The sequence below is a fragment of the Schistocerca piceifrons genome, chromosome 3, assembly GCF_021461385.2.
Source record: "Schistocerca piceifrons isolate TAMUIC-IGC-003096 chromosome 3, iqSchPice1.1, whole genome shotgun sequence".
Classification (NCBI taxonomy): domain Eukaryota; kingdom Metazoa; phylum Arthropoda; class Insecta; order Orthoptera; family Acrididae; genus Schistocerca; species Schistocerca piceifrons.
The window spans coordinates 346,106,994-346,127,614 of record NC_060140.1 but is presented as its reverse complement, the minus strand read 5'-3'; the positions used below and the strand labels follow the sequence as shown (position 1 = coordinate 346,127,614).

Here is a 20,621-nt window from a genome sequence, read left to right as displayed (position 1 = left end):
CTTAAGTCTGTAAATAGTGGAAGCTTAATTTTAAATCTTGTACATAATTTGACTGTTCTTAACTGAGGATCATTGAAATGAATAATTTACTTCAATTTTTGACAATACTTGGTTGTAATAGCCAAGTAACTGTGTGAATGATGGATTTAATGAAAGCAGATGTAAGTATTAAGCCTGTAACTATTAGAAGTTTAATTTTAATTCATGTACTTAATTTTACTGTTTGTTGACTGAGGATCATTAAAATTAATGAAACTCAAGCTTTTCTAATTACATTTTTGTAATGTGTTTATCTGACATGTTCCGCACCCTGGAGGATCCCCTCTTTTGTGGGTCTATGGAATGAATAAGTAATCTAATCTGAGCTAACTAATGTAATGTCACAGCTTTCTGTCACCAATTTCTATGTCATTTATTAAATAAATAAGCATGTGTTTGAATTATATTCGCGGAGGTTTTTCTGCCTGTGATTTGAAGTGTTCTCAAGGTGTGCAAGTAACTTTATACCACTCAGATAAATGTTAAAGATGTGAATCTTGTTGTGAAAAAAGGATGACAATTTGTTGGGAGAAATGAAGAGGTGATTACGAGATATGATCAAGTATGGACAATGTATTGTTAAGGTTTGTGAAAATTTGCATTACATATCACTTGTAAGTCTCCCCATATACTTGTAGTGGGTTATTGTTGTTGGTGTTGTTGTTGTAGTATCCAGTGAAAAACATGTCCAGATTTACCGTGCATTCTGAACGAAGTGCAATGGCAAGAGATAATTTTGTAACAAATAAAAAAGTTCAACATCTAAATTAATTGATAACACTTACAGATTATACACTTTTTCTCATGCCACATGTTGTTGTCTGTCAGTGTGTGTGCTTTATATTATGTTATGGTGAATATACATTTGTCTCTCACTATACCATCCTTTTCTTTTTTCTTTTCGTAGGCTGCTTTCTGTGGGTACAATAGAAGAAAAAATCTTCCAACGCCAAATAAGCAAGACTGATCTAAGTGGTACAGTTGTAGATCCACAGAACAGTAGTACCATTCTCCTGTCTAAAGAAGAACTTAAGGTTTGTGTTAATATTCATATCATTGTATGTCATTATCAAAATAAGTTTTTATTTATCACTTGAGTCATGATTGTTGTCCTCCTTCACTCTGCTTCCACCCTTTGCCTCCTCATTTCCCAGGACAATATTTCATATAGCAGCCTTCTTTGCTGCTGTAAACAATAACTCCTCTGAGATCATCAAGGAATGGATCTACACTCATCAGAATGGGAGGAATAGGTGGGCAAGTCATATGTGAAAATTTTGAAAACAAATCATAACCAGTATGAAAAGCCAAGCCCTGAATTTGTGGTATAATAGTTACTTTGTTCAAATAATTTTTACTGGCATTCTACTTGTAATCAGAGTACTGGCATTGTGTGCAGAACATTGTGCTACATGTATTAATTCATCTACATACCACTGAATATTTCTGGTCACTTGCCATGCCAAATGGAAGGCGGTTGTATTGGCACAATCTGAATGCTGTATTTTAGTATCACAAAGTTTTATTTATTCCTTATCTAAGGGTACCTGTAGTGGTACCCCAGTGATAAACTACTAGTCACCAGATAGTTTTGCCAATAGTTATTCTTGGCATGGTACTGGAAATGCACGTATATAAGATTACACAATGTCACTTTCAAATTGCCACATATATCCATTGCAGAACTTGCTTTATTTGTAATCACCATGCACACAACTCATTGGCTAGAAGAAACTGGCATGGTGTTCTTTTAGTTGTGTAGTTGGTTTCACTTTTCTTTCACATCTTCTCTCCAGAGAAAGAAATGAAGCGAGCCCTGCAAAAGCAAGGAGGAGCTGACACTTGTTGCATTATGTGCAGGGAAAATGTTTTTTACATTCTAGAACAGGTTCAAGCATGGGTACATATTCTTTTTATGATGAGTCAAAGTCAGAAAATGGAGTGTAAACAAGATAGGTTGACTCAGTTTTTGGTTTGGAACCTGAAAACTGTAAAAGGTGTAACCCAAATAAACCACTTAAATTTTTTTCCACGACTTGAGTTTCTGTGGGCTTAGATCCAAGGGCATCATAAATGAGTAAGTCTCATAAAACTAAAAGAAAAATTAACTTTGAAATAAAAGCAAAATAATAATCAAAATAAAGGAAGGCAGTTGTGAAAGTACACATCTTTATATCTGTGACATCAAAATTTGCTGCACAATAACATGTTGCTCTGCTGCATGCATTGTACTATACTTGGATCTTCTTTGGCAAGCTGTTCACCAGATAGGTGAAATATTGCTGCTGAAGCCTATCCTACTCTTCAATGATGGCACTCCTGAGATCATCCAGTGTGTGAGGATAGTTCCTACGATGATGTGCTGAAACTTTCAACTGGTCCCAAGTGCATCCTTTTGAGTTCATATCAGCAGATTGTGCAGGCTCTGCAGTCTAGTTGAGTAATTTTTGAGAACATTTCTCATGGAGAACAGCAGATTTTCTTAGTATTTTAAAATGAACATAAACAGTCTCGACTGCAAGAAACCTCTTTTTTCTTTTTTTTTTTTTATTGCTGATTTTGGTCAGTTACTGACCACAAGAAGAGAATAGAAGCTTTCGAAATGTGGTGCTACAGAAGAATGCTGAAGATTAGATGGGTAGATCATGTAACTAATGAGGAAGTATTGAATAGGATTGGGGAGAAGAGAAGTTTGTGGCACAACTTGACCAGAAGAAGGGATCGGTTGGTAGGACATGTTCTGAGGCATCAAGGGATCATCAATTTAGTATTGGAGGGCAGCGTGGAGGGTAAAAATCGTAGAGGGAGACCAAGAGATGAATACACTAAGCAGATTCAGAAGGATGTAGGTTGCAGTAAGTACTGGGAGATGAAAAAGCTTGCACAGGATAGAGTAGCATGGAGAGCTGCATCAAACCAGTCTCAGGACTGAAGACCACAACAGCAACAACAACAACAACTGAGCACCTTCAGTCCTCATACCATGTTGAGAGGTGGCGGCAGGCATTACAAACTCCACGAGCGTCATTGTGGTGAGCAGTTGACATTTGTGGAGTTGGCAGCGCCTGCTCTGTTCACCACTACCACCTACCAATATGATATAATGTGTGAAGATGGTCAGTAACTGACCAAAACTGGTAACCATAAAAATAAAGTTTTCTTGTGCTGGAGACTGTTTATGTTTTTTTTTTTAAAAAAACTAGTTCAGTCCTGTCTCATGGAGGCAGATGGATGGATGGATGGATGGATGGATGGATATGGTGTTATGGGCGCTCAACAGTGTAGTCTTTAGCGCCCCATGGAGGCAGATGTTGATGGGATGGGCATGATGTGCATTATCATCTTGAAAGATGATCCTATTGCTGAAAATTGACTTAAGGTTGGACAATCCATTGGAGGATCCTGTCCCAGTACTGCATAGTACTCATATTATTCTTAATAATGATGACAGACATATGTGTATGATACTGATCCGAAACATGACTGACCCACCTCGTTCCAGAATGCATTTCTGAGATGTGCATTGATATCTGGTCACTTCCATGCTCTTCTATGATGATCAAAAGGCGCCAGGCAAATCTTGCCCTCCTTGTTGAAAAGAACCTGATGCTATTGATTCAGATACCATATTCCAGATGTTCTACTTTCACAAACCAGGGTGTTGAGGAATTTGTACCATTGTTTACAATGGACACCTAGAAGCCAGATTGTTCGTGCAAGTAGTTGTGTAGAGTCAAAGTCGATGAAGTTCTCCCAGCTGCCTCTGAAAAGGCAGTATGCAGTTCTGTTGCATTTTCCTTGGTTTATTGTAACCCATAAGAGATCAGCAGTTGGGTTTGGTTCACGAGTGATCGCTGCAAGGTACATACCGAAATGCAGTTTTATTTTCATAACCATTACACAGGTGGCTGTACATAGTGGCTTCATGTGGTGAGAGTAGTACTGAGACAGACTACTCACTGTAGAAAAGCACAAATGATTAAGTAATGAGGGTGGTGTGAAACATATTTGAGTAGTTTGTATTTCAAGTCAGTGGAAATGCTGCCCCATGAATCATCAAATTCCTTCTAACATTCTTATAAATGATAGACATGGTGATATGGCAAATACTGGGAACTGTCCATTATTGTATGTGACCAATTGCCTGTGTGTTCTTTGCATTGGTAGACAGTTGATGATTTTACTTTTTTTTACCGTTGATTAAAACTGAATGTGTCCTATATCGGTCTGAAAGTATGTTGGAATATTGTTCAGTGATAGTTTCAGTATCAGTGTGCTTGGTGCTTGTTTGGACATAGGAATGAACCACACTGTGACTGAACTGCCGGTGTGTGCTATGGTCAGCTCTGATACACTACTGCCAATGGTGAAATGTTGCTGGCAATTTCTACAAATCGGTTCTTGCTGACATTCAGGACATAACTAGGGCACCTGTGAATATTGTTGTGGATATTCTTCCTTAATACTACTTGTTAATAATGACACTAAGGAGGAGTGGCTGCTTGGTTTCTTTGACAGTGTTACTTGTCTCAGAATCATATATTTCACAAGTGCTGTGGCAGAAAATGACAATGACTGATTACACATCAGTTGCATGATCGTACATACACCATTTTTATTGTATTTTAGCTATATCTGTGGTATTGGTAGTTTATAATCCCGTAGATATTGCATATGATTGCTATTGCTAGGACATTCTCTAAAGATAGTCCAATAATGTGAAGGTGTTTGTTAAATCTCTGCATCAGTGAATGACTACATCCCTTTTGAGGGAAACGGCATATGATTCATGGCATTGCTCATATGGTATTTAGTTTTTTTCCCACTGTCCTCATAAAAGGTGAGTCCTTCTCAACCTGGGGTTTGAGTGACCTGACCCTCTTCTATACCCTTCTCCAACCACCTCGCTTTCTTCCCTGAGGCAGGGACTAATAGCTTCAAAAGCTAGAAGTAGTTACTTCGCTTTTTAATGTGTCTAGCAGCAATATTAGGCATTCATCTTCTGAGCATAATTGATGGCCACCCATTGCATTTCTTTGTAATATTATAATTTGAAATCTTGCCTTACTATCATAGCATGATGAATATATTTGTATGTGACATCCAAGTTCCTTGCCATTGCAATTTTTTGAGTAGATAATCTACAAAAGGTATCCAGTTACTGTGTTCAGAATCTGTAATAATGTCACTAGGTATGATCTCTCTCTCTTTTTTTACAGCGATAAATGTCACCACCATTGACAGTGTTGTATTCCAGTTAGAAAATAAGACTTTAAGTTATTGACTTCCATTTACAGCCATCTTTCTCTTCTAAATACTGTGTGATCATTATCATCATTAATTGGTGAGATTAATTTCTAGACCTTACCATTGATGCTCATGAAGTTAATTATGCAAGCATGCTGAAAAGGGAAGCCTCCAAATTTTTTGTGTGAAAACTCTTAAAAGTTTTCAGATAAAACAAAAGTTATTAACATTTTACATCTTTATTCTTTGTATCTAAGTACTTGCAACCCTCTGCTGATAGAGGGCTCTGAATTGTGTGTGTGTGTGTGTGTGTGTGTGTGTGTGTGTGTGTGTGTGTGTGTGTGTGTGTGTGTGTGTGTGAGAGAGAGAGAGAGAGAGAGAGAGAGAGAGAGAGAGAGAGAGAGTGTCAGTCATAACTACATCGGTGCATGACAATCAGTGTGCTATAATCCAGATGTGACTCACTCTCACTCCTTCGGCATGACAATGCCAGACCACACCTTAGCTCTGGAACATGTGCGACAATCCTATGCTTTGGGTTCACTATCATTGATCATTCTCCATACAGTCCCACTGTGTCCCCAACAGATTTTTATCTGTTTCCAAAACTCAAAAGAACTGCTTCGAGGGCTTTGCTGTAATAGTGATGAAGCAGTGCAAGCAGGGGCGAGGTTATGGCTCTGTCAACAAAGTCAGACATTCTACAGTGATTGTATCAACAAACTGGTCTCTCTTTGGGAAAAATGTGTTCATCATCAGGATGACTATGTTGAGAAATAAATACGTAGACATGAAGAATAAAGATGTAGAAGGTTAATAAAGTTTGCTTTATTTAAAAAGCTTTATGTATTAGAAATTCAGAGACATTACTTTTCAGGGCACCCCCTTATAATATCATTTTAATATTTCCTATTTGTGATATGCAAGAACGAATCACTGTATCCTACAACTAGTATGTGTGAGTGTAACTGTGCCGAATGTGGTGCTGCTGTGCTTGTGCACTTGAGTCGGCCGCCAATTGTACCAGCCCGTGCCTGCCTGCAGGAGCCGTGCACACACACGGTCTCCACTGCACCATCTGCGTCTGTGACTCATGCCCATGTATGGGTGGAACAGCACTGATTGACTCTCTGTATGTTATTCTAGTTTGTATTGTGCACATCAGTTGTGATGTGTCTTGTGTAGTCCCAAGAGGCTGTTATCATTATAATTCAGAGGTTATGAATAAACTATATTTTTGTGACTTGGATCAGTTTTGCGTAATACTTGGTTACTACACAGTTGAATCCCATCCTCGTTGCCAGTTCTGTAATAACCAAGTAATACACAAAACTGATCCAAGACACAAAAATATAACTTTATTCATAACCTCTGGTCGATAGCGAAAATAGCCTCTCAAGACTCCACAAGACACAACATAATTGATGAGCATGGTACAAACTAGAATAACACAGAGAAAGTCAGTCAGTGCTGTTCTGTGCGTCAGTCGCAGTCAGATGGCGTGGCGGAGACCGTGCCTCGCACACACCTCCCACAGGTGGCATCTACATCTACTTGGTTACTCTGCAGTTCACACTTAAGCGCCTGGCAGAGGGTTCATCGAACCATTTTCATACTACTTCTCTACTCTCGAATGGAGTGTGAGAAAAAGGAACACCTGAATCTTTCCGTTCAAGCTCTGATTTCTCTTATTTTATTATGATGATCATTTCTTCCTACATAGGAGGGTGTCAACAAAATATTTACGCATTCGGAAGAGAAAGTTGATAATTGAAATTTCGTAAATAGATCTCGCCGCAAAGAAAACCGCCTTTGTTTTAGTGACTGTCACCCCAACTCGCAGATCATATCAGTGACACTCTCACCCCTATTGCACGATAACACAAAATGAGCCGCCCTTCTTTGCACTTTTTTGATGTCCTGCATCAATCCAACTGGTAAGGATCCCATACTGCAAGGCAATATTCCAGCAGAGGACAGACAAGTGTAATGTAGGCTGTCTCTTTAGTGGGTTTGTCGCATCTTCTAAGTGTTTTGTCAACAAAGCACCGTCTTTGTTTCGCCTTCTCCACAATATTATCTATGTGGTCTTTCCAATTTAAGTTGCTCGTAATTGTAATTCCTAGGATTTAGTCGTATTGACAGCCCTTAGATTTGTGCGATTTATCGTATACCCAAAATTTATTGGATTTTTTTTTGTTCCCATGTGGATTATCTCACACTTTTTTTTGTTTAGTGCCAATTGCCACTTTTCGCACCATATAAAAATTCTCTCTAGATCATTTTGTAATTGGAATTGATTGTCTAATGTAATGATTTTACGAGATGGTAAATTTCAGCAGGGGCTGCTCAGATTATCACCTAGATCATTTATATAAATGAGGAACAGCAGATGGAATTGATCGTCTGATGATTTTACTAGATGGTAAATTACAGCATCATCTGCAAACAATCTAAGGGGGCTGCTCAGATTATCACCTAGATCATTTATATAAATCAGAAACAGCAGAGGGCCTATGACACTACCTTGCGGAGCGCCAGATATCACTTATGTTCTATTCGATGATTTACTGTCTATCACTACGAACTTTGACCTCTCTGAGAAGAAATCACGAATCCAGTCACACAATGAGATGATACTCCATATGCACGCAATTTGATTGATAGTGGATTGTGAGGAACGGTATCAAAAGTCTTCTGGAAATCTAGGAATATGGTATCGATCTGATATCCCTTGTCGACAGCACTCATTACTTCATGGGAATAAAGAGCTAGCTGTGTTGCACAAGAATGATATTTTCTGAATCCATGTAGGTTATGTATTAATAAGTCATTTTCTTCAAGGTGATTCATAATGTTCGAGTACAGTATATGCTCCAAAATCCTACTGCAAATTGAGGTCAGTGATATGGGTCTGTAATTTAATGGATTACTCCCATTTCCTTTCTTGAATATTGGTGTGACCTGTGCTACTTTCCAGTCTTTAGGAACAGACCTTCCGTCAATTGAGCAGTTGTATATGATTGCTAAGAATGGCGCTATTGTGTCTGCATACTCTGAGAGGAACCTGATTGGTATACCATCTTGAGTGAAAGACTTGCCTTTCTTAAGTGATTTGAGTTGTTTCACAACACCTAAGATATCTACTTTATGTGGCCTCCAGTGGCCGGGAATCTGCATCCATGACCACTCCAGATTCTGCTGAACTTCCAGTTTAAACCCTCTTTTTGAATCCAAACCAGAGGACCTTAATTGGTTCTGAGAACAATACTGTAAATCATGAGATGTGCTTCCACATTACATATGAACTTAGCTGTCTTCATTACTGAAGCATGCTATGTAAAGGAATTGAGGATTGCCTGTCAATCCAGGCAGCAAACGTTATGCATGATGACATGAGCCATAATTTGCCAGTGTACCCACTATCCATTGGCAGAACTGTTTCCATATATCAAAAGGGACCCCATGGGGAACACAGTAGTGCACAAGAAACTTCTTACCTGAAATGCCAGCTATTTCACTGAAGTATTCTACTGCCTGCCTACTGATGGAACTGATACTTAGTACTGTACTCATCCTCTGTACTTACCCAGACCTCTCCAGAGGATCTGTTCGATGCCCCTGTTATCTCCAATTTATTCTCAACAGCAGATAGCACCTCATTACTGTTGTTCAGGTGAAAGGGGGCAACTTTGTGGCCAATACCCTCATGTGCATTTCGCCCAGAGATTTGTGACACAGCTACAGCCTGCCATTCAACTTTGGGTGAAGACATACAACTCAGATGCAACATCAGTGAGGCCAGGTGATACTTGAGGTATCAGAAGTGCCACAGACTTTGAGACTTTGTTCAAGGTTTCACTTTGCTACTGCAGTCCAAGACAGCAGCCTCAAGCCTGTAGCCCACAGCCAATGCAGTTTTTTGTTGTTTCCAGAAAGTGACCAATTCCACCGGCATCTACGCACAAAATGTACAGCCCCTGTCAACGTTTCAGTACATAAAACATATATAATCATATGAATTGAAGTTCTAACCCAAGTGACTGAATATTACCAGATGATCACAGTGTGAGATCTATGATGAGATCAGATGACATGGCTGTTACACAGGAGATGACACAAAACTTTCCTGTAAAACAGTGCAAACTGCAGTAAATTTTATAATTTTAATTTTTTCTTTATTTTCATTATTTTCTTCTTATAAATATACCACAAGTACCCTAAGTACCATAAGTGTAGCTAAAAGATGAATGCTGGCGATAGTGTCATACCAAATAGTAAAAATATCTGAATTACGCTTTTTGGCTCATTATAATCAATGCCTCAATATGCAGTCACTTTGTTCTATTGTTATCTTTAATTATTTCCGTCTTCCTTGTTATTTGGAAAAAAACACAACACTTGATTAATAAATAATATCTGAAGGTAACTGAAACTCTTTGCTAACATTATCTACTAGATAATTGGTAGAATTATTTGATATTGATTATAAAGTTTTTTGTTAACTATATGTACAGAGTGACTTTTCGATGTGTACAGAAAATCAAATGATGTATGGGTAATGCTGCAAGGAATTGAAAAGTTAAGTTCTGTTTTCACACAAACCAGTTTTTACAAAGCTATCGCTACTTATCTGTAGCCCATAACCTACTGGTTGGAAAAATAAAAAAACTAAATAGTTCATTCATGAAATGATCAGATTTTAGAGATTTCATGGAGCTGCTTTGTCTAGAAAAAGCACATTGGGTGCAAAATACAAAAAAAAGTTTCAGTTAGTGAACAAGTGAACACTTGTGAAACTTATTGTAGGTACTTCCTTCAGGTTTTGCCAAATAAGTTAGTGAAGTTTATGAACAAATTTGGCATACTTTTACTTGCATATAGCCACTACATATCGTCAACATGAGCCTGGAAATCTTCTGTGTAGTTGTTTTTTTTTCCCACATTTGCATATAGCAACCTGTTTTGGTCACAGGTAATTTCTGAATACTGTTCCTGCAAACAAAAGCCTTTGATATTAATTCTTTATGTAAGTATCAAAAAATCTGGGAAGAGGGAGAGGAATTTTCATCCGCAAATTATTTGTACTTTCTGTAAGTGAAGTTTCTGTAGACATAGAAAAGTCACCGCATGTTCGCATGTTGACGTGGTTCACTTCTAGTAGTTCTAATACACATTTTTCCTCCAGGACCTACTGTCATATGATGAAAATGAAATCTGTCTCACTCATAAGTTATTAGAATGTACATGTGATATAAATGGCCAACCGCGTGAGCAATTTGAGACCTGCAGATCTGAAGTAGACAATAGACCATCACAGCTGGGTTCTGTTCAGTTAAATTCCACACACCCTCACCAACGCATGAATCAGCTGCTTCATTGGGAACACCATAGAGCACCATTCAGATCAGGCTTCCTAGAGGTAGGAATTTAAATGTACTGTACACAGTTTTCATCATGTTTTATATGTTTTATATTAATGTTATAAACAGTTTCCAATTTTAAAGTGCAAAAGAAATTAAGAATTTCTTTTCTTATTCTTTGCATTATGTATCCAAAAGTCCCTCGACATTTCATTTGTCGTGCTCTGTGTGACATCAGGCTATACTTCCAAGGCTGTGTAAGTCTAAGAACGATGCATAAAGTTCATCGGTCTGTTTTCTGTCAGAATGAAACAGAAAAGAATACTTCTGTCAGTCCATGAGAGTGATTCCATAGGGATTACATGTCCAAAAAGTTGTTTGTGATGTTATTGTGAGATAGAACACATGTTGACAATAAGCATTGTTTTTAATTGTTGTTCTGCTGGTAAGAAGACTAATCACAAGAAAGAATGTACAATATTGTGTAGAGCAACCAAAGATGCTGTTATTGATCTGTGTAACATTTGAAGAAGATTGGTGAAGAGAGAAGTCATAGTAGATGATATGGTTCTCAGATAATCATATCTGTATTTGACAGATGCTTGTGAAGCTATTTATTAGTGTGTGTTCTCATGATGGTAAAATTCAGATGATTTGGAAATCTGTTGTGATTTTTTTCTGCTTTTAGTTTGGAACACTACTTTTGGCCAATAGTAAAATGAATGCAGGTTCTTATGAAATATTTTAGATAATAATATGGTTATAATAGAGGGAAACATTCCACGTAGGAAATATATATCTAAAAACAAAGATGATGTGACTTACCAAATGAAAGTGCTGGCAGGTCGACAGACACACAAACAAACACAAACATACACACAAAATTCAAGCTTTCGCAACAAACTGTTGCCTCATCAGGAAAGAGGGAAGGAGAGGGGAAGACGAAAGGAAGTGGTTTTAAAGGAGAGGGTAAGGAGTCATTCCAATCCCGGGAGCGGAAAGACTTACCTTAGGGGGAAAAAAGGACAGGTATACACTCGCACACACGCACATATCCATCCACACATACAGACACAAGCAGACATATTTAAATATGTCTGCTTGTGTCTGTATGTGTGGATGGATATGTGCGTGTGTGCGAGTGTATACCTGTCCTTTTTTCCCCCTAAGGTAAGTCTTTCCGCTCCCGGGATTAGAATGACTCCTTACCCTCTCCTTTAAAACCACTTCCTTTCGTCTTCCCCTCTCCTTCCCTCTTTCCTGATGAGGCAACAGTTTGTTGCGAAAGCTTGAATTTTGTGTGTATGTTTGTGTTTGTTTGTGTGTCTGTCGACCTGCCAGCACTTTCATTTGGTAAGTCACATCATCTTTGTTTTTAGATATATTTTAGATAATAATACGCTTAATGAACCATGAAAAAAATTGAAATTGGTTGTTTTTCTATATCATCATGCTAATATTTCAATCTGCAAAGCAAAGAAATGGTTTGTGATGTACCAGAATTATGCAAAATATTTAATAATCACTTCATATAAATTGTTAACAAGTTAAATCAAAATTTTATTGGTACAGGTTAATATGTAAAACACTTCAAAGCTGGTGTTCTGAGACAACTACGTCATGTGGAGCTATAGGAAACAAGAAGAGATGAAACTGAATCAGTTATTATCTCATTAAAAAGTAAAGACTCTTGTTGGTAAGATGAAATTTCAAGTAGGATTATGAAGATCAGTGAATCTACGTTAGTTCTGTATTTCGTCACCGGCATAATATACCTTACAGGTGTGGCCACTTTCCGTACAGATTGAAATACTTATTAGTGAAGCCACTTTATGAAAAGTTTGAATGGGCGAACATAGACAATTACCAGCCAATGCCTTTGCTTTCAGTGTTTTCTAAATATTTTGATAAAGTAATATATAAGAGATTAATGGCACATCTCAGTACACAGTCAGATTTCAAGAAGGATGTATTCACAGAAAATACTATTTATTCTTTTGAGCATGAGGCATTAATAGGAGTAAGTGGTAGGTTGAGGACAGTCGGAATTTTCTTTGAATTAACAAAAGCATTTTATTATGTAGATAATAAAATATTATGCATAAGTCGTAACATTATGGGATTTTATGATCAAGTGGAAAGCAGAAGCTTGTCATTCAGTCTCAACAAACAGGGAAGAGAATGTAATATAAATGATGTAGCTAATAGGGTAGTCATTAACATCAGAACATGGCTTTCAGATAACAGATTAACACTTAACTTGAACAAAATGTAATGCATAAAGTTTTGGACATGGAACTCTTGTGAAAATGAAATTTTAATTTCCAAAGATGGTCAGACAGTCAGAGAAGTTGACCATTTTAAATTCTTAGGGCTGTGAATGCAGATGGAAGGCTATCATGAGAGTATCACATTAAACATCTAATGCAGAAACTGAATGCTACTACCTTCACATAGGAATTATCTTCACTGCCTCTGGTACTGAAGCACAAAACCTTGTTTACTTTGCTTCCTTTCATTCTATTATTTTGTATAATGTTATTTTTGTGACAACACTCTGCACTCATCAAGAATATTTTTAGCTCAGAAATAAGCAGTCAAACTTATCTGCAGTGTTAGTTCTCAAACTTCATGTAGGCCATTGTTCAGATGCCTAAGTATTCTAACTCTGCTGTTCTTGTGAATGTATTCATTTTGTTGTGGGTTTCGTTGTGAAGAATATTGACTAATTCAACAGAAACAGCAACATTCATTCAAAGAACACTAGATGGGAAGATGACATATCCTTGGATAACACTTTCTTAAGCATTGCACAGAAAGGTACATATTGTTCAGCATGTTTTATTATGAATAGGTTTCCAGTAGAACTGAAGAAATTGATTGATAAACCCCATATTCTAAAATTCAAGTGGAAATGTCTCCTTGTGACACACTACTTCTATTATGCATAGGAGTTTCTCACAGTAGTTGATAACTTTTCTCTGTAATTTGTTATTTATTCAGGTATTCTCTGTTTTTTGTGTTTTATTAATTCTTCAGTTTTTTGTTTATAAATTTTCTAATTTGCATTCTGTAAACTACAAACTGATTCATTCAGTGACCAATTAGCTTTGGCTGAAGTGATCCAGCAGAACATGATAAATAAATGTTTAAATAAATGACTGTTCCATCATGGCTAGAAACTTGTAATGGTAGGGTATGGCCCACACAAACTACGTAAGCTACAGCGCATGCGTGTTGAGCTAGATTTTCAATATTATTGTTGAGTTAGATTTTCGATATTCTTGTGCTCTCTTTGTGCAAACTATTAGCCTTAGAGAAGAAGTTAATAGAACCATTTTTTGTATGAAATTTAATGTAGTGTAATTTTGTACTGTGACACGTTTCCCTGGAGGGTGTGGTTTTTGAGTTATTCAAGAAAAATGTACAAAAGTGATGTTAAATGTGTTCTGTCTTGGACGCCATTCAGAATAGGCACATGTCCATATTATGGTTTTTGTTCAGAATCACCTTTCAAAGTATGTACCTTTCCTTCTACTCACTGTGTATTCAGTGGATTTTTGTTTATTGCTCTGTCTCATATAACAGTATCAGTTGTTTCGTGTAGATAGATTTTTATGTACCATACATATAAAGCCTGTCCTGGTATTGATAAAATTACCAGCATTAAATAACAGTGTTATACGAGACAGAAAACAATTTTAAAAAAATTGCTAACGATAGCATAGAAAGGGAAGAAATATCTTCAACTAAAGCAAAAATAAACAAACTAAGTCCTGGGTAAGGTGGAATTTCTTTCTGATTTTGTGTATCTGACAAAGTGTATGGAAACTGCAACCAGTCCTCCCATTGCAGGTTTGATTTATTAAGATATATCTTAACCAAATTTGATGCCAAGGACCTACATGGCTTGACCAGACAGGAGAAGAATGAAAAGAAGCTGTTTAAACTATTCCCACAACCTAAGTGGTTAAACAAAGATCAACACTCACTGAAATAAACAACATCTCACATTATGGTGGTCTCTTCAGCAAAAAAGTAATGGCAGCCTTGATCAGATCCATAACATGAGGACTGATCAAAGATCGGAAATAGTACCAGAACAAAGCCATTATACAAGAATGTAGGTATTGTTGTAAAACACCACAAGGGTACATTCTAAAAATGTCACCATTTGTTGTGTAGAAATCTGTAGAAGGTATTACTACTGGACACCTTCACTGGAGATGAAGTCGTAAGCCAGGCAAACAACTTATTAAAAATCATCAACATTGGAGATTACACATTGCTGTAGAAAAGCAAAACTCAGTTATTGCAAAGTAGAAGTTACTAGCGACCCATGCCTGCTTCATACAGGTGATACTAAGTATCTATAGCTGGACAACTTGTCTTGCATAGCAGACCTTCCTCAATAATAAGTCTGTTTGTTAATGGAAACCATATCAAGTTCCTGAAATTATGCTTTACACATAGACAGAAAAACCAGGTTGGGGGCTTTTATCTTGTAATATGTATAGATGTGATGGAAACTTCCAGAATAGAACATAGAATTGTTGGAAAAGTAGAAAACTTTTAGTGTGACTAAAATTTAGTGTTTAATTAAGCAAAGTAATAGAAAACTTGAAAATATTCACTTTCATATGACAGTGCTGTTCTCAATATATGTAAAAGCATAGTACATATGTGTGAACGACCCTTATGTCTAAAATCTTCATGCTGTTTTCAGCATCAGGCATTTAGATATTTGGTGTTACTTTGTCAAATAAAAGTTGACATAAGAAATTTGTGAAAAAGGATTCTGTCTCACCAATTCTGATGTCACGTTTTATGAAGTACCCTGGTAATCACCCAAGCTGGGTAAAGGTTGCTCAATCAATGTTGTGGATGACAGGAGGGGCAGTGCAAATGGAGATAATATGACAGCAGTGGTGTTTGCAGTTGATTTAATACTGTGGGGAAATGGGAGGAGTAGGAGAGGTACAAGAAAGGCTAAATATACGGGAACAAGTGGTGGAATGATGCAAAGAAGTGTGAAGTGATAGTCACAACAAGGAATAAAAAGAGAGAAGCAATGGATATCTGAACATGTATTACAAGGCTAGCACGAAAAAAAGTGAAAAGTTTCAAGTATGTGGGGAGCACAACAGAAGACAGTGGGAGGAATGATATGGACATTAGTGAAAGGGGAAAGCAAATCCATGGACATTTGCTGTAGTATCTACATTTTTTTATTGACAAGAACAAACACACAAATATAAACAGTGGCAGGGAGCCAAGAACCAGAATCACACAAGCATGAAAGAACACTAACTGAAGAATACAAGTTCAGGTCAAATCTGATCACGAGTAATGTTCAGCCTACAATTAAATGTAAATGTCCAAGTCTCAGAGTGAAACCTCTGCTTAGCATGGCTGAAGCAAGACCACACTGGTGGTGTATAGGTGGAACACTCATCTGGCATCAGGGGTTGTCATCGCGTGATGCAGGTGCCCCTATATTGCCTTCTCAGGGGTGGCACCAACTGAGAATGTTGCGGACATGGTGGCAGCATATGTTGGCACACAACCACATCCCTCGCCTCCTCCGGGGAGCTGGTGCAGCAGGCATTGGTGAATGAAAGTGGAGGACCAACCATGTGGGCTCGCCGATGACGGGCTGTCATGGCCAAGGAGGCCAGATGGTCCACTTAGATGACCCAACTGTAGTGGCCATATGTCAATATCAGCTGAAAGTCAATGGTACTCGTCACCACTGGCTCGTCTGCACCCAAAGGGGCATTATTGTTGTGAGACTGGGGGCCAGTTGTCTCTGGCCCATCAGGGCATACAACTCGAAGGGGCCCAAATGGTAGCAAGCCATGCACAGTAAAGACCCCACAGATGGTGATGATGCAGGAGATGTGGTGTTGGTAGTGGTGGAAAGAGGTTGAAACGATGGGGAATGGGCCGCCCAGTGCTCCTGCTGAAGGGTGGCATCTAGGCAGCTGCCATCAGACACCGGTATCCTGACATCACTGTCGTCCAAAAGCACATGAACCAGGTCACACCTGTAGTGCCAGGTGCCATGTGCCAAGTGTGGGGCTACACTCACAGGAGTGTTCCTCACTGACAGCTGCAGACGGGGTGTTTTAGGACCACACTGAGGTTGCAGCTGGTTCTGGTGGCAAAAGAGGGGCAACCCCGCTGGCATTCACCATGAGCTTCCCGCTGACTATAACATTGCACACACCATTATCGGCGCCCACTCAGGTTGCTGACCCAAAGTACATGCCCAGGCTTGGTTGCCTGGAGCATAATTCAACTGACACTAACACACATCAGGTCGTGGTGTGAAGCAGAGCGTATGAAGCAACATCTGGAGCTGATCGTCGTGGAGGATTCTGCTGGGCTGTGGCCATTCAGCAGGGTGGTCCTGTAGGTGCTGAGAAACAGAGGCAATACTGAGTCTGCTCATGAATCAGCCATACATTTAACTGAGTCTTAAATGTACACACCATACACTCCGCCTCCCCATTCGAGTGCAGGTACAATGTTTCAGAAATAAGGTTTATAATACGATTGTGGGTACAGAAAGTCTGGATCAATGCCGAAGTGATCTGTGGCCCATTATCAGAGACAATTGTCTGGAGCAGCCCTTCGATCGTGGAAACCTAAGTGAGAGCCCGCAGAGTAGCTTCTGCCATGGTAGAATGCAGGCGCATGACATAAGGATAACTGGACAGTACATCAACTATCATGAACCACATGGTGTTACAGAAAGTGTCTGCAAAGTCAATCTGGGTGTGGTCCCACTGCTGTCTGGACTTGGGCCATGTAGCACAAGTCCTCACAAACAATCTTATCAATTTCAGAATCAATGCCAGGCCAGTAGACAAATCGCCGTGCAAGGACCTTCAGGCATGTCATGTTCCAGTGCCCATGGTATAGGAGAGTGAGTATGCAAGGGACAATGACATGAGGTTGTCTGTGTTGAGGAGAATTGTGCCATTGTTGACGACTGCCAGCTGATGATGGAGGAGGAAATAATTGTAGAGCAGACCAGACACCTTGGCAGGCAAATGCTCATGCCAGCCACCACATACAAACTGCGTCACCTGATAGAGCACAGGATTTGACAGGTGGCCTGGACTGTGCAATGCACCATCACTGGAAGTCAATCCACCACTTGCTGTAAATGATCATTGATTTGAAAACAGACAACTCAGCCTTGTTGAAGGCTGGGACAGGTCCCATTGGCAAGTGCAAAAACCACAGCCACATTTGTATGCTGTGCTGTCAATCTGTAGTGACTCTCATAGTGACACACACTCCAAAACAAAGCTCAATGCTGGAGCCCAATCCTGCCACAAAGGTGCGAACAAGAGCCAAAAAATGCCACATGCGGCTTATGATTGGTGATGAGATGGAATTTGTTGCCATAGTTGAAGATGTAGAACTTTCAGGCTGGATACATAATGGCCAAAGCCTCCTTTTTGATTTCAGAATAATTGTGTTATGCAGCTGTCAACATCTTTGAGACATACATGATAGGCTGTTCTGAACTGTCAGCATTTTCCTGAACCAAGACTGTCCCGAATCTGGTGTAAAAGTGCCAACTCGCACCAGTGAATTGAGTAGCGACTTTATGCTGCTCTGTCACAGTCCTTCAACCAAATGAAAGGAACAACCTTTTTTACACAGGTTGTTGAGTAGATGCATGATATCCATCACACTGTGGAGAAATTTTAAATAGCAAGTTACTTTACTCAGAAACGACTGGAGTTCCTTCAGGTTGTGTGACTGAACGAGGTGGTGCTGTTATTAGCACACTGGACTCACATTTGGAACAATGATAGTTCAATCCCATGTGCAGCCATCCTGATTTAGGTTTTCTGTGAGTTCCCTAAATCACTTGGCAAATGCTGAGATTGTTCCTTTGAAAGGGCATGGCTGACTTCCTTCCTCACTCTTCCCTAATCCTATAGGACCCATGACATCGCTCTTTGGTCCCCTCCCCCAAATCAACCAACCAGGTTCTGTGGTAGAGAATGGTTGGAAATCACGGCCACATGCTGTTCCATAGATTTGATGCCATGATTCGAAATAAGGTGACCCAGGTATTCGACTTCCCTGTGAAAAAATTTCAGCATTTGCAGATTGCACTTAAGACCACTGCTTGCAGCTTAGTAAACATATACAAAGGTTAGTGGGATGTTCCTGCTGTGAGGGACCAGTGACAATGATGTCATCTAGATAGTTTGCGCAGCATTGGACATTTTGTGTGAGGTGTTCTAAGGATCTGAAAAATGGCAGGGGCAGTTGCAGTGCCGAAAGGCAGGCATGTATAATGGTATAACTGAAGAGAGTGTTAATGACGTTGATTTATTTGGAGGCAGAATTGAGACAAGACCTCAGCTACACCTTCCCCAAGTCAACTGTTAAACAACACTCATCACCACCCAGCTTCACGAGAATTTCGGTGGTTCGTGGAATGTGGTAGAAATCGACTATTGATTGGGCATTAATGGTGGACTTAAAATCCCAGCACAAATGAAGCACCCCTGTAGGCTTATGAATTGCCACCAGAGGCATAGCCTACTGGCTATAATGAACTGGTTCAGTGATTCCCATGTCTTGCAATCCATCCAATTTGACCTTGACATCTGGTCGCAGGACAGAAGGGGTAGATAAACATGACAAAACGTGGGAATGGCTGTAGGTTTAAGCATTATATGAGCCTTGTTGTCCTCTGCAGTGTGTAGTCGAGGCAAAAACAGAGACCTGAACTTGTGCCAGAGCTCATCCAATATCTGGAATGCAGAGGGAAACAAGAAACATAGAATCCTGAACATGAAACATGAATGTGTCGAGACCAGAAATGTTTTCTGATGTTGCATTGTCACTCCCAAAAACGTGATCGCCCTCATGACAAGCTGATACACAACGTTGATCATCAACTGGCGTGAACAACTGACCAAACAACGATCAGTTTAGGAAAGAGCTGGTCCATCCAAGTGGTGGTGGGTTTCAAGATTCACGAGGGACCCAATGGCCGTGTTATCAACCTGCAAACAGAATGGCTATAGCTTAATGCACGCGTAATATAAATCTTGCAGGGAATGCTGAGTTGCTGGCCATGCACTGCCGGAACACTACAGACATCTGTAAACTCCACATCCATGACCGAGGACAGCTGCGTGGGCAGCTAAGGCAAGCAGCTGCTGTATGGCCGTGTTTATGACAGGCCATGCACTGTGCCTACCGGTGGGGACAGTGACTATGGCCCTTCCCATGGAAACAATCAGGACACAAGGGGAACCTGTATTGGAAGAGGGCCACTGTCCAACAGCGAATGGCAGGAATCCGATGAGCATGACCAGGTTGAATAATGCTGTTGCTGTGGAACTGTATGCACCAACATGACCTCCATGACATCCTCAAACTGTTCCCTTGCAGCCTGAGACAATTCAAATGCCTAAGTTATAGCCAAAATCACCTCTACTATCAGATCTTCGAACCACAAAGCCTTTCAACATACCTCGCTCTTCAGAGCAGAACAGACAGTGACATTGCATGTTGGAGTGTCTGTATAGGAATGTTGACAAAAAGCACAAATAAATTTGCACTTCTTACTTAAACTGTGGAGGTCAGCCAAACACGTCTGATAGCACTGGTGTTGTTTCTTTTGGCATCTGTGGAACTCCATCCAGGAAGTAATTACATGGGTTTGCTTCAGGTAATAAGCACTGAGCAACTCACACATTTCAGAAAATGACAGTGTCACTGGCTGCTTCAACATGCAAGTTTTTGAAGCAAATGAAATTTTTTGGGCTAAATCCAAGACGATAAAAAAAGACTTTTGGAAAGACGGGTACACTACCTGGAACACTGTGAGATATAGCTGTAAACATCACATGTGAGAGTCGCCATCATCATTTGCCTTTTTGAATGATGGAAATGATGGGGTTGCTGGTTGGTGTTCCAAGAGCGGTT

At 39.4% G+C, this 20,621-nt stretch overlaps 1 protein-coding gene across 2 annotated transcripts in view; it reads left to right on the top strand.

Annotated features, from left to right (window-relative positions):
• Positions 1 to 20,621, top strand: part of LOC124787908 (DNA repair and recombination protein RAD54B-like) — a 332,405-nt gene that overhangs the window by 286,964 nt on the left and 24,820 nt on the right. Inside the window, exons 15-16 of one of the 2 annotated variants that reach the window (XM_047254890.1) lie at positions 947 to 1,073; positions 10,475 to 10,708. In XM_047254890.1, the coding sequence (XP_047110846.1) occupies positions 947 to 1,073; positions 10,475 to 10,708 (361 nt within the window). The remainder of the gene's footprint in view (positions 1 to 946; positions 1,074 to 10,474; positions 10,709 to 20,621) is intronic. The other variant, XM_047254891.1, reaches the window with a different exon arrangement.